The 15269-nt window shown below is 32.3% G+C and overlaps 1 protein-coding gene across 3 annotated transcripts; it reads right to left on the minus strand.

Annotated features, from left to right (window-relative positions):
* Positions 1-221: 221 nt before the first annotated feature.
* LOC114714933 (serine/threonine-protein kinase D6PKL1-like) lies at positions 222-5278 on the minus strand. Of its 3 annotated transcripts, XM_028899723.1 has the most exons (4): positions 5068-5278; positions 4833-4935; positions 1847-3735; positions 222-1280 (listed from the first exon to the last, which is right to left on the minus strand). In XM_028899723.1, the coding sequence occupies exons 3-4, from the start codon at positions 3535-3537 to the stop codon at positions 434-436; spliced, it is 2538 nt and encodes an 845-aa protein (XP_028755556.1). In that variant the 5' UTR covers positions 3538-3735; positions 4833-4935; positions 5068-5278; the 3' UTR covers positions 222-433. The 3 variants fall into 3 exon arrangements, with proteins under 3 accessions (XP_028755556.1, XP_028755557.1, XP_028755555.1); XM_028899724.1 differs by lacking the exon at positions 4833-4935 and having other exon boundaries at positions 1847-3673; XM_028899722.1 differs by lacking the exon at positions 4833-4935.
* Positions 5279-15269: the final 9991 nt, after the last annotated feature.

Raw genomic sequence — 15269 nt, forward strand, 5'->3', positions numbered from 1 at the left:
ACAAATAATATATATTATATAGCTCCTATATCAGACGGGACTGAATTTAGCCGCGATCTGGGGTCTTAGATCAACCAAGCATGCTGAGGAAGAATAAGACCCAACTTAGGAAACTACCGAATTGGTTGAACGCTAAGGTAATACTACCCTGAATCATTCCCAAATAATCCTTCTAGTTAGAGGACTGAATTGAGAAAGTTTGCCAGTAGCATGGCACCAGATTAAAAGAAAACAGACCGCATCGATCACATAAAGGCTATGGTTAGTGGTCACATCTCGTGTTTCCTCTATGAATTTGCAACTTATAAATCCGTATAAACATATATTAACCTATCTATATATGTCAACACGTTTGAGTTCCATCTTTAAACTACAGTCCCCATCTTCAGATCAGAAAGAAATAAAGAAAGAAAAGGGGAGGGGTAGAGTATCACTAAAACAGCTCAAACTCCTCACAATCTTCTGTATCCTCTAAATCATTCGCATTCTCCTTCTGTGACGCCATAGATGGAACACAACTTCCAAAATCACGAAATCTGGGCAGCTCAGGTGGTGCGGCACATCTTATCAGAGCCCAGTTTAGGCCTTCAAAGAAAGGGTGCTGCTTTATCTCTGCAGCACCTTTTACGGAACCTAACCGATTTTCCGGGTCTTTTATCAGCAATCCGCGTATCAGATCTCTTGCATGAAAACTGACCAAAGGAGCATCTGGGAATTTAAGGCTCTGCGACACAACATTGGATAATGTTTCCTCGTTTCCAGCTCCTTTAAAGGGAGTCTTGCCATACAAAAGCTCAAACAAAAATATACCAAAAGTCCACCAATCCACAGCACTCCCATGGCCCTCGCCTTTGATGATCTCCGGAGCCAGGTATTCATAGGTACCAACGAATGAGTTAGAGCGGGCACTGGTTGGCTCAACGACAAGTTGTGGCAAGGGCCCAACCTGGGCAGCCTCGGACTTCATCTTTCGAGATTTTGCTCCAGCGGATAAAAGAATAGGAGTGAAACAGGAAACCTGCCAATCAGGTTGTAGACAGAAAGGGTGTATGCAGCTGGCCTCTGAACAGGGGCTGGACATCTTCTTTGTTGATTCCACATCCGGCGAAGATGACTTGACTAACGTGGGATTCACAGAACACCTAAGTGATAAGTCAAAATCCGTCAGCATAATGTGGCCATCTTCTCGAACAAGGATATTTTCAGGCTTCAAGTCTCGATATATGACTCCTAGCATGTGCAAATACTCCAGGGCAAGAAGAACTTCAGCAACATAAAACCTGTAGAAATACTGGCATGACTTTAGTCCACAAAATACTTAAATTGAATTAACATGTCATGAATAGAAGGCAAAAGATTGCGCCTTGCCAAGCTGCGAGTGAATCATGACATTCCAAACAAAGCAACTAGAGTATGACTAAATTTCATGGCAAAAAAGGAGAGTATGGCTTAATTTCTCGCTATATCATTCACGTTAACACTAAATCATGATCCCATGCATAGTTTTCGTTTAGCATCATCCGCAGTTCAGTTCTGATAAAATTAGACCTAAATTAGACCTTCTCTTCCTTGATTCAAATAAGTAGCATCAAGCATAAATCAAGGAAAAAAGGATTAGAAATCATGCAGTAGAATCATCAAATATCCAAACTGCGTTAAAAAAGTGTGACAAAAACTATTAAAAAGAGAAACTCTTCCAGAAAACACTTACATCACACAAGCCAGAAGCTATGACCGCATAATGGCATTGAGCACAAAATGTTAAGTTGACTAGATTGGATTTCAGAGCAAAAAGAAATATCACAAAATCAAATGACCGAGAAAAAGAAAGGTTTAAAACTCCTACCTGGTTGCTTGTTCTGAGAAACTCCTATATGGTTGCCTCTGGCGCAGCACATGTAGATCTCCACCTGGGCAATACTCCATAACCAAGCAAGAGAGCTTATCAGTTGTAATATAGGCATAGAGTGTTGGAAGAAAAGGATGATCCAGCATCTGCAGGATCTCTCTCTCAGTCTGGGCCCTGAAAATTTTCTTCCGGTTGGCCAAAAACTCATTATCCATCACTTTCAAGGCAAAAAGGCAGCTTGTACCAATTAGTTCTGCAAGATAAACAGTTCCAATGTCCCCACAACCAAGCCTCCTGAGCAGCTTGAAGTGTTTCAAACTTAAGTTCCCATGCTGCTGCTGAACAGCACGAACAGCTTCCCATCTCAAGTGTTTTGACATGTGAGGCCTGTGACCACTGCGACTAGAGCCACTCAGATTGCTCTCTTCACTTATGCTTGTTGTTGTGCTACTACTATACTCCCCAATGCTGCTTTTTGAGCTCTGGGAAAATTCACCCTTTTCTTTTGATCTTGATTTTTCATCAATTTTTGTCACTAGAAATTTAGTTTTCTTACTGCAATTCATACTGAAACCACTTTTGATTGAATCTGCACCCACATTATTTGAATTTACTTCAACACTATGATTTGAACTGCTGGGAGACAATTTATCATTTTCTTTCATTTCCTGCTTCGAATTATATTTATCAGTCTCTTTGTTCAAATTACTCGTACTAGGATCCAAGTCATTGTCAACTTTTCTGGTACATTGTGTGGAGCCACTAGAGGTAGAACATAATTCTTGCTTTACCTTTTTCCTAAGGAAGCTCATGTTCCTGAACATTGGCTTTGCCAAACAAGTAGTACTGCTTGTGGATTTCTCCACCCCACTGCTCGTACTAGAGCTTGGCTGATTAGCTTCAGAATGTAACTCTACTTCCTGGCCCTTATCTAGCATAGTAGGACAGTGGGAAGCTTTGCTTGAGGAAGCAGAAACAATCTTGACCTCAGACATTTCCTCACTTTCATAATCAACTGTAGATGCTTTTGGAAGTACTGATTTTCCGGCAGCTGCAACTAACTTCTCACTTTCACCTTCCAATTGAAGAGGAACAATCTGATCCCGGGATGCTACCCTGGTTGTGACTGTTTTTGGGTTTGTTACATCAACAAAATGAGTAGAATGATCAGCAGTAGAACTTGACTTATCTTCCCTAGGCATTTTACCAGAAGGTCCAGAAATCTCAGGCACAAGGGAGATTTCCACCAAGTTCCCTTTCCCCTCATCTACCACAGCTGTATACAGTTTCTTAATAGTTCCCGCCTCAGATGCTCTTGACGAACTGGACGGCTTTGACAGTCGCTTCAAAGCAGCCATCTCTGATGCCTGAGATATGCAAAGTCCTCTAAGTGCCTGCTTTAAACTTACAGGCTCTGCAATCCCAATTCCTGATGCCTGAGATGAACTAACTTTTATTGGCCTTTTAAGAGCACTCTTTTGAGAACGTGGTGTACTAGAACCTCTAGCTGAATTTTTGAAGTCAATAGCTTGGAAGAGACGGTCAATATCATCCTCTACAGAACCCTTTTTCCTTGATCTGTGGGCACAACTACTCTCAGCTTTTTCATCCATTCTGAACTCAGAAATAATCTCTTCTCTTGATTCCACAATCTCACATGTACTGGAAGAGGCATCCATACTTGACATATATGATGAGGAAATAAATAGAACCTATAAAGTTAATATGTCAGCCCATATCTAAAGATGAGACATGTAGAGAACATAGCACAGAAACCGGGAACTGCATAGCAAAGCCTCCGTATTTCTCTCCGGTCATAGTTCTCTGCAGAATCAATGGGCTGATGAGAATCCCCCTAATTGATTAGCAAATGAAGTATCCAAGTCCTGACAATTTCAGTGTTTCAGATTAGATTAACCAAGAAATCTGATTCAAATATGGAAATATTTTCAGCACACAGGTACCTTTTTGGGGGCCCCAACACAATCACACATTTAAAAACCCATACTTTTAGCTACAGGGTCATATGGAAGAAAAGAATATAGACTTGCGTTGTACACCGCATGAAACATGTCCAACACAAAATTGTCCCTAGGAAACAGTGTTGATATCCACTAATAAAAACATTATTGTATCTAAATCCATATTAAAGTCTCCCTTGTTCATAAGAGACATTTCTATTTTCTAGAAATTTGTTCGTTCTCCTATATTTCCTTGTGTCCTTTGATTTGAAGTTACAGTCCTATTGTTTTGTTACATTCACTTAATTTATTTCTTCATCTCCAGGGTCCCCTTTCCTATCAATATTTTTATCCCTGCCACTTCCCTCCACTCAAGTTGGGATTCCTGTAGCTCTAGAAAAATTTACATGATACAATTTAAAGGGCTGTTTGGTACACAGAATGAAAAAATATGGCAAGAAAATTTCATTTCCTTCAAATATCCCAAACAGGTTGTATGAGGGAGAGATATAACATGTGGCTCACTATTAAATCAATGGATCCATCATTTTGTTTGAATGTAGGCCCCACATCAGATGAGTTTTTGTACCCCAAAAAGTGTGAGAGGATCTCAATCCCCTCTTCCGTTCCCTGCTTCTGTTTCTCCGGAGAAGGCTTACCGACCATCTGAGGCCACTAACAATTCGGTTGCGGATGCAGAATCAAATCCTCCATGAAGGCTATTCTAGGTGTTCTAAGCAGGAAGGTGAATTATTTGTGCAGATTTGATGACGCTATGGTGGACGTTGGCAGAGATTATAGTTATTTTCTCAGTCATGGAGTGACTCGTACCCTCCAGTGCGCGAGAACACTAAGGAAGATTGCCTCTAATGCGAATCGTCATTTGGTAGAATTATTCAAAAATTAGCACTCGGTTACGCCAATTCGAAAGGAGGCAAACCAAAGAGGAAAGAAATTAAAAAAAAAAAAAAAAAATCACACTAAAATCAGTGAGACCACGAAACTAAAAGAACAAAGCTCACAAATCGGACACAAGAGACGATCATATCAAGTCTTCACGGATCAGGCTTCACGGCAAGCTCGAGAATCAAAGGGACAAAATAAAATTATCACCAGACTTCCAATCTAAATAACACATTAAAACACAATTCGAATACATCATCAACACAACAGAAAAACCACACAAGGGAGTGGGGAAGTAAAGTTTAAACAAAGGGATAACCGAAAAGGTTTTTTTTAAAAAAAAAGGAAAATTACCTGAAACCCAATGAATCAAAGGCGGAGAACACGGCAACAACAGAGAGAAGAACCAACCCAAGAACCCCAAAAACCCAAAAGTTAAAATCCTTCAGAAGCAAGCGGCGGGAATCATTAAGAATGCCTAGGGTTTGAAGAGAAAGAGAAGAGAGAAAGTTGGGGCGTGGTGTGGGTAGAAAGGGAAAGAGGGAGTGAATGAGGAGGAAAGAGAGAGGAAGAAAAGGTTGAAATGGTAATCACGAGAAGTATCAGAGACTGGCAAAATTCAACTATAGATACAGAAAGAGAGAGAGATATACAGAAGCGACCGGTTACTGTTACTTTCTCTGTAATGGCGGAAAATTTATGAATACACACATAGCAGGTTTGTGTGTCTTAATGGAAGGAGAGGAAGTAGTAGACTCGAAGTTGAATGGGCCCCACTTAACAATACCTGTGTTTTTCCTTTCCTCTTCCGTCAACAATAATCGCACTTGGTATGCTTTTATTGCTTTCGCGTTTGATACATTGGCCAATAGTGCTAGTAATATGGGCGGAGGCTGTGGCTGATAGTTGGATCGATAAAAATCAGATCATTTAAAAATAGATCTCTTGAGTCGTAACAATTAAAATCAACCCGTGCTAACCTGCAGGTTGGTAAGCTAGCCGGTTTTATTTTATTTTAAAATTTTTTCTTTCTTTAAATATAATTATATTTATTCTTTAGTTGTTTATTTCATTTTCATTATTTAAAATTACTATAATATAATATATTTTTCACTTTGTATTATGAATTTTATTTGTGATAAAGTTAATTGAGCAAAAAAAGGTGATTACTTATCAAGTTTAACCAAATAATTTCACATCTTCATATCATTTTTGAACTATATCAATATTGAATGGTGGCTCATGGTTAAGCACTTGATAGTGATTTGTAACATTGTATCTATATTATTGTTTATTTAAATTTGTTATGTTTAATTTGGGATGCATGTTTAATCATTTAAGATGATGTATCATGTATGCTTAATATTTTGGAACTTTGAATTTTATATTTTATTTGTGATACTTTTTTTTTTTTTTTTAGCTGTTTAAGAATTGGAATAGATTTTATTAAAAGATGGAATAGATTTTACTAAAAATAATAAAAGGCACAAAAAAAATTTTAAAAAAAAGTGGCGGGTTGACAGGCCTAACCCACCAACCCACCTTGACGAGCTAGGTTGGTAAAATATCAACCTACCAGAAGTCGGTTCTTTTAGGACCGGCCCATCAGTCCTTGAACCCATCACGAGTCAATCCATAACTGACAATTGGCCCACATTACTGACTCTATAATGGCCTGTACCAATTTTTTTTTTTAATATGTGTAAATAGAGCAAAGGAAAAAACTAAGCGAGGTGCCAAGTTCCAACCAAGGCCCTATTCAGCATGCTATTGAAATTACTCATAAGTTGTATCCAAAAAAAATACTCATAAGAACATTTTAGGTAAGTCAATATAAAATTTTTCTCACATAATTATTTCATATTTCATAAATCAAAATTGAAAAGCTACTTATAAATCACACAAAATACACAAAAGAAAAAAAAGAAAATAAAATACTACACACAAAAATAAAATGAGTTAATATAACTTTTGGTTTTTGAAATTTAAACTCATTTTGATTTTGATTTTTTAAATCTCAAACCCTTGATTTTATTCTTGAAATTTAATACGTATAAAAATAGTAGTCATGAAGATGTAACAATGTTAAAGTCTATTAAAATGCCGCAAAGAATGTTAAAGTGATCATGCGTACTCACTAAATGGTACGTAGCTGAATGTTGTGTGGATTAAAAAAACAAAAAAGAATAGGTCATCAAAACGTGTCGTAAAAAGTAGAGAGGATAAATTCTCAAAATGCACTATAGTAAATAATTTCTCAAATAAACAGTGAGCCATAAAAAAAGGGTTAAAAGATTTTTTTGTGATTCTTCGAAAGGAATCCACACAACCATTATATTCACTAATAGTCAAACTCACAACATCTTGATTAAATCAAAACTTAAGGAGCTACTTAGTGCTAGTCGAGCCAAGCATCTATTTTAAAGTTTTACACAAATAACTTACTTAATTCTATATCATTTATAAATGATCTTTAACACACGACATCCAAGGATGTGCATAGGTTAAGGCGAAGTTTGGTAAGCAGCAAAAGCATTTTAAAAAAATATTTTTATATAAATTGAAATAAAAATTTCTTACATGCATACATCATATATATCTAAAAATCATTTTCAAAAAGCTAATCCAAACAATTGTTAAGTTAAGATGTGAATTGACTTAACAAATACTCCATTTTCTCCTTGTGAAAGTTTCAAAAACTAATTTGATAACAAGAACAATATGTTAAAATTAGTTAAAAGCAATAAATAAATTAAAAATATAATTTTATTTTCAAATATGTCCTGATAATTAATGAGAAAAAAGATGAAAGAAAACATATGAGCAAATGTGATGAGAAATAGTATAGCAAATGAGAGAAGGCAAAACTAAATATATATATATATATTAAATGTAAGACAAACTCAAATTAAAATTTATAAAATAGATCACACTCTCTTCAAATTTAAAATTTATAAATAGGACCAAAGGAATACTAAATCTTATTTACCCGTTAAGTTATAGTTTGTTGATCGGGAGGCATAAACTTGATCTGTGTGCACGGCTATGCAAGCATGTGTCTGTTTGGCACCTCTAATTCTCCCGATAGCACATCATTAGCATATTGGTGATACCTAGAGAAGCTCAACCAGAAGAATTGTCCATAGATTCGAAGTGTAGGTAGTTTCAATTAGTCATAACTATTCAACTAGTTTCTAAACGCTGGCAAGACTTTAAATAACTACATGAGCGAATCAAAACCCAAAACTGAGATGATAGTTTTTCTATAGTTTTTACTTAAATCTTTGATAGTCTTTGCAATTAAGAAAAATATATTATTTATATCTTATCTTACTCAAGATACAAATATATTAAGTGATACCATCAATATAATAATAAAATATAAAATTTCTTTATTTATATATAATATAAAATCTATAATAAGATCCATTATTTACAAATTATGAAGTATATATAATTCATTTGTTAAATTATGTTAATGTTTACTTTTATACAAATACATCATTCTTCGTGAATGTGAATAGTTATATGCAAATAAGTCAAGATGTTTTTATCTCATGATTATGTTTGGATGTTGGCAGGAAAACAAGGGACTAATTTGAAATATATCTTCTGAAGTGAAGACCTTTTTGAAGAGTTGTTGAATTAGTTTGGACTTTGGATCGCTAAGAAAGAAAACGAAAATACGCATGATAAATATAAGAGCTAGTTGATATTTGAATTTAGTCCTAAATATAAGATCTTAATCTACTTTCTCTTCTAAATTTATAATTCATTCTCTTGATTACATATATGGAGGGGTTTTCATTCAAAGATAGTCACAATTAAAAAGGATGCTTTAAAAAAAACTAACTCATATTTGTTAGAAATACCTAACTCGGTTAATTTTCTTAATTTATGTAATTAGGTAGTTCTTACTACCTTCGGTTTTTAATATAAGAGCTAGTTTGACTTTAAATTTGGTTCTAAATGTAAAGCCCCTAATTTATTTGTCTCTTATATTTATCAATTTTTTTCAAGTAATTCTTGTAATAATTGTTTATGTTAAAAGTTTCATCAAATAGTAGTCCTAGCTAATAAATATTATTAACAATAGTATTTTAAGAAAGATAACATATATTTATTATAAATAACTAATTTAACTAATTTTTTTAACCTACTTAAATTAGTTAACTAGTTTTTTTATAATAAGGATGTGAGGTAGCATATTAGTAGTAAACATAATTTTCGCCGTCCAAGCAATCTTACGTTAAGAAAAATGAAAACTTTACCCTAGGTAGGAAAAAAGAAAAATGAAAACTTTGCCAATTTTTGTATGCGTCTCACTTCTAAATGATATTCCCCCATTTTAGAGGAATACTGGGGAGAGGAAAAATCCAATATTAAAAATTGGAAAAATTACAATGAGGTTTTAAGAAGGAAAAAAAAATTATAAAACAAGTATTAGAGATAGTTATTTTTATTCTAAAACTTGTTATTGCAGGCTGCTTAAATTATTATTAAAACTTTTTAGTAATTATTTTTTCTTTGAATTTGATTATAATTCTCTTTTAAATTTTTATACGCGAGAGGACGTGATAAATATTTATAGAGAAACTCAAAAAGTACAAGTACTTTACAAATTTTATAGAGTATCAATACTGTAATTTAGGTCATTCACACTACTAAATTATTAGGTAGAGGGTTTCCTCCTCAATTTTTTTATTAGACAAAAAGTTAAGTCAAAATTAGTTGAAGATAATAAACATGTGAAAAATGCAATTTATTTTCTAAAAATCATTACTTATAGAGAGAGTGCAATAAAGGTGGATAATTGATGCAATGAGACTAAATAATAATTAATGGGGGTAAAAAATAAAAATGACGCTAAAAAATTTCAAACAAATTATTAGCGTATCTTATAAATAATGAACAAGTTATTTCTAAAAGAAAATTTTCTTATGTACAATATCTAAGACACTGGATCTAAACTCTACAGTCATTAAATGAACTAGTTCCATGCACCCAATTATGGTAGTTTGACATGCTGGATTTTACAACATTTTTAGATGTCCTGCTTAGAAGTAAAGAAAGAGTAATTAATGAATGAAATAAACAAGATTTTATTTTTTAAAAAATTAATTGATTAATTAATGGAAAAGGGAAAGGGCATGTGACATAAAGGTACTTAAAGCACACGAGAAATAATCCAAATTTGTAGCCCTTTTGTGGCCACTTGTTTCAATTAAAATGCTTTGAACTTGACGCCATCATTCATGCCCAACACAACCAAAAAAATTAAAGGCCTCACTTTTATTTGTCTCTCTAATTATGATACACTACCAACTATTTATACTAATAACCCATATCATGTGCCAGGCTTATATACTTACTTCATGATAAATTATACATCTTTTTAAACATGCCAACACGATACATTCCTTTCAAAAATTTTACTATACTCTATCCAAATTATAACTAAAAAAAGTACTATAGAGATATGGTAAAAAAAATGAATGATATTTATAGTGATTATCACTAGAAAATTCTTATACATTTTCTTAAATAAATTAATTTTAATCTTAAGAGAAACAAATATTTACTTTTAATCTGGTTATTTAATTTTTAATAAAAGTAATTTTATTCTTAAAAAATATTTAATTACATATTAATTTAAAATTTTCAAGAATGTTTTCATTATAAAGTAGAAGATTTATATATAATTTTTAAGTTAATAAAGAATCCATTCACAAGTCAATATATGGTTGAATTGTTAAATTTTTGAAAATTGCTTTTTTAAAAACGAAAAAAAGAAAAAAAAAGAAAAATTGACCATATCTCATTGACATTGGGTGCTTCTTTTTCCCTTTTTTAGGATGGGTCTTATTTTCTTGAATAATTTCTTAGGCCTTTTTGGCAGCACACCAAGTTAACCGTAAATAAAAGTACTTTATTTATTTATTTATTTTTTACCTGTGAGAGGTAAATGAACAGTGTAACCTTTTATTCAAATTTTCCGATTAGTCATCACTCAAATAGTGGCTGATGTGAAGGTAATATGATGGTCTCTTTGACTGCTTGGGAACATGTTAAAAATGTTTGAAATGCAAAAGTGCACGTCAGTGTTTGTGTTTTAAGTTCAGCTGCATTTTCTCCATTTTTAAATTTATAAAAAAATTTTAATTTTTTAATTTCAATGCAGTCAATAAAAAATATTATATTGAAATTTTGAATATTAACAGAATATTTTTAAATAGTGATATATTAGTTTTAATTTTAAAATGATAATTATTGTTAAAAATATTAAAATTTGATTTGAATTTTATATAATTAGAATTATAGAACTAAAATGATATTTTTTATAATTAACGATCAAATTAAAATTTTATATAAACTTAGAGGATTAAAGGCATAGTATTTTTTTTTTTTGAAATGATTTTATGACATAATTTCTTCATTTGAGAAGAAAGCAAACCATTATTACTTATTAATATTTTGTTACAAGGGAATCGAATCAATTATTTTTCTAGTCAATAAGTTAATTAGCGCATTGTTTTCTCCTAGTTGCCATTGTATTAGGGTTTTCTGGAGCTTGTCTCCGTTTTTTTCCCCTAGGGTTAGCCCAGACTATTTTCTTCTCCTCTTTTTGTCACATTTCCTCCTATAATATGTAGAAGAAGTGAAGGATGAAGCATGTGGCTCGTTTAAGCGCAAGCAACTGGTGGTTCGATGATTCGGGATGGATAGGAGCGGCACAGAAGACAACATCAAGAAAGGACTCATATTTAGGGCTTTTGTTTGATGATCTGTTTTGCTGAAGGGGGACAACCTATGAAGACGATGCATTCTGCAATTCCTACTTTAGGAGGCCCCGTGGAAGCTACGACAAAGAACCTGGATGGCTGGTTCGTAGCCGCCCATAAATCATGAATTCATTTCTGTGGAGTTATTGGGTTTGGGGGGTTCTCCTGCCAACATCTTCTATACTACAAAAGAAGCCTTTTTACGCAGTTAAAATGAACCTTTTATAATAGTTTTGAGTGTGACGTCTATGCCATCAACATAAAAAATAGAAGACTTCTTGATAGTTTAGTAACCACTGTGTTATATGACTTTTCATACAGTTATATAAATAACTTTCGTGAAAATTTATTTATTATTTCTTGAATTTTTCTCTTTTCATTTCGCTTAAGATCTAAAGCTCTTGGCTACCAATACAATATTGAAGCCTTCAATCATCACATTGAAGCCACTAAGATCTAATGAAGGTAAAATCGAACACCAAGATCTAATAAAACTCATAAATTTTAGGTTGTCAAACTCAAGTTCACAAAATGAGGAAACAAAAATTAGATCTATTTAAGCTTCTATATATCAAAGTGTGTTTAAGCAAGAAGACTAAGAAAAAAACATATCTATTGAAACTCAGAAAAAACATCATGGTTTTTTTAATCAAAGAAAATACGACCCGCATTTTTTCAACCAACCAAACAACAAAAACTACGAAATCCATAAAAAGATTGGAGGAGAAAGGGAGAAAAACTCATAAATTGAGTGGGGATAACAATATGAGACCATAAGCTTTGATTGTGAAAAGTAAAAAACTATTACCCGATAAAAAGGGTTTTAAAATTCTGATAGACTTTTCAAGGCAGCTTTTTAAAAACTGTTGTAAAAAAATTTTCACGATGGTTTTTTAAAAAAACCATCGTATTCATTGCGGTTTTCTAAATAACTGATGTGAAAAGTAAAATATACTTTCATATAATTACAAAAATGCCACTATCATTTTTTTTCATTTTGCCTAATAACTATGATAAATTAGTGTTGTGAAAACTCTTTTTTGTAGTAGTGCTAGTGTCTCTTTAGCCCCTGCTAGGTTTTAGTTTGCGTCTGTGTAGGGAGTTTTCAATATTCTCATTTACATTTTGTTTTGTTTCAGCAATGACCTTATCACTTGGATTAATTTTGTTTACAGCGATGATTAGCTTATGTCTGCAATGATTTGCTTTGTATTAAAAGATTTTATTAACTTTCGATCGTTTTCTTCTTCTCCTGTGGTTGTAGAGGTGTATGGAGTTACTTGTTTTGCCAAATTGGCACCAACGACGATGGTGGGCTTCTTTGAAGCTAGTCCTTGAACTACTAATCTCTATTGCTACCTCTTTGATCATGGCAGACAAAAACCTGTCATTACTCTTCTCAATCCATAGGGTGTAGACTTTGTTTGTGTTTAATCTGTTTCCTTGTTGCCTGCTTCTGGTTTAGTCATTGTTTAAGCGTTTTTTGGATCTTGTTACCACCTGCTTGGTGTCTGCAGCCGATTCCTTTTAATGAAAAATCTTGTTCAGGTATAAAAAAAAAAAAATCAAATGAATTGATGTTATTTAAAAATGTAACAACCATACCTAAATTAGTTCAAAAATATTTATACAATTAGCAACTTTCAGAATCAATAAAAATTAATAAATGACCAAAAAAAAAAAAACGTTAGGTGCTTCTCGGATAATTTGAATTTTTTCTACTTGGTTATTTTTTTCAAAAAAAATATTTAGGTAGTAATATTTTTTATGTTTACGATATTTTTATGAAAAACCTAATTAACCGGTGACAATATCTTTCACCAAAAGAAATAAATGGCAGAAATATAATGTCAGCACAAAACCTCCCAATTGTCAACTTATTGAATGCAATCAAATAATGGTGGTGGTTTTCTTTCTTTGTTTTCTTTTTCATTGATGCTTGTTATAAATTGTCGCCTAATGGATTTATTCTTAATAAATATTATGATGATTTTTTTCACATGGATGATGATTGATTGTTAGTTATTTATTTTAAAATTTATTTGTGAATATTGATGAATATTAACATTATGTACTTATGATTATGAAAATAAAGTATGAAATTTATGTAGGAGTATTGGTTTTTTATTTCCTATATAATAAAATTTTATTATATATAAATAATTAAAAATACATTAATTTAATAATGTATAATACACTTTAACTAAGTTTATTGATATGCATGAGCCGCATATTTATGTTTTATATTTAAGATAGAACGTAAAATTAAAGTACTATTTTTATACAATTGTTAATATAAAATTTTTATTAAAGAAAAATAAAATGATGAAAGTATGAAACTATGTTTCACCAAGAAACATGATGACAATATGAATATTAGTACGCTGGTAAAAGATATGAATATTGAAAAAGCCTCCATTTTTTCCCCCAACTATAAAACCTCCAAATTGTCGACTTCTTGGGGAACAATCAAATAATCATGGTGGTTTTTTTAACATAGATGCTAATAAATTGTCGCCTAATGGATTTATTTTTCATAAATATTATGATGTTTTTTGCGGACATTTATTATGGTTGATGGTCAGTTATTTATTTTAAGATTAATTTATGAATATAAATGAATGTTAACTTTATGATTATGAAAATTAACTTATGAGATTTATGGTTAAAGGGCATTTTCTTTCTAAAATTATTATGTGAGGAGCATCAAGTACTCTAAACTAAGGGTATGCGAAAATTCAATAGTCCAATCCAATCTAAATAAGTCTGATAATAAAATCAGACTAGACCGGACTAAACTGACTGGTCAAGTTGGACTAAGTTATAGACCAAGTGATTACACCACTAATTGGTCTAGTCTGATTAATGTTTTTATATTTTGTAATTTAAATTACTTTTTATGTTATTGAATGTTGTTGGAGATTCCTATTAATTATAATTACGTTTTAGAGTTTTTATGAGTTTTATATGATTATTGTAAATTTTTTTATTGTCTTATTGTGTTTATCAAGTAAAAATTTTCCGCTCACGAACTGTCTTGTTCAACCCGATTTCAAACTATTTATTCGAGTAATATCATCTCTCAAGGTTTAAAATTGTTGCAATGTTGCTTCTTAACTAACAACATCGATATTGATCGTTAACTTCATAGACATTAGGCTAAAGAGCATTATTTGTGGGTTGAGGGTCACTTTTGCACTTGAATTTTTCATAAAGAAGTATTGGATATCCAAAAGTTTTTGCTTAATGTCATTCCTAAAATATTAAAAACATAGCAATGTCATCTAAATTTAACAATAACAAATGATCAAACGCTAGTGTGTGACATGGCATGCCATTTATACCACGTCATAATCATCATCCTTAAAGGCTTGTGCCCTTCTTCTTCACGTTCTTTTCTTCATAGATTACATTAATTTGAGGTTAGCTCCATTCCTCAAATCCTTAGATTTCTAATTCCAGCAATTACCCTCATACTTTGTGGTTGCTAATAAGCTCAATCTACTGGTTTTAGAATTTAGGTCTCTCTTGAGCTAATAAGTGGGGTGAAAAGGTTTTGAGAGGAGAGAAAATAAAGAGAAAGGACGTTGTGAAACAATGTTTGGAATGACAAGAGATGAAGATTAAAGAAAAGTGGAGAGTGGTTATATTAGTGGCATTTTCACTTTGAACACATTGTCAATAACTACTACAAATACTATTGAAAAAAGTTCTTTTATACTGGTTAAAATAGGCCTTTGATACTAGTAACATAACTGGTACATTGTAGAAATG

This window comes from Neltuma alba, unplaced genomic scaffold (genome assembly GCF_004799145.2).
Source record: "Neltuma alba isolate B1F8T4 unplaced genomic scaffold, ASM479914v2 tig00011555_pilon, whole genome shotgun sequence".
In the NCBI taxonomy this organism is placed as follows: domain Eukaryota; kingdom Viridiplantae; phylum Streptophyta; class Magnoliopsida; order Fabales; family Fabaceae; genus Neltuma; species Neltuma alba.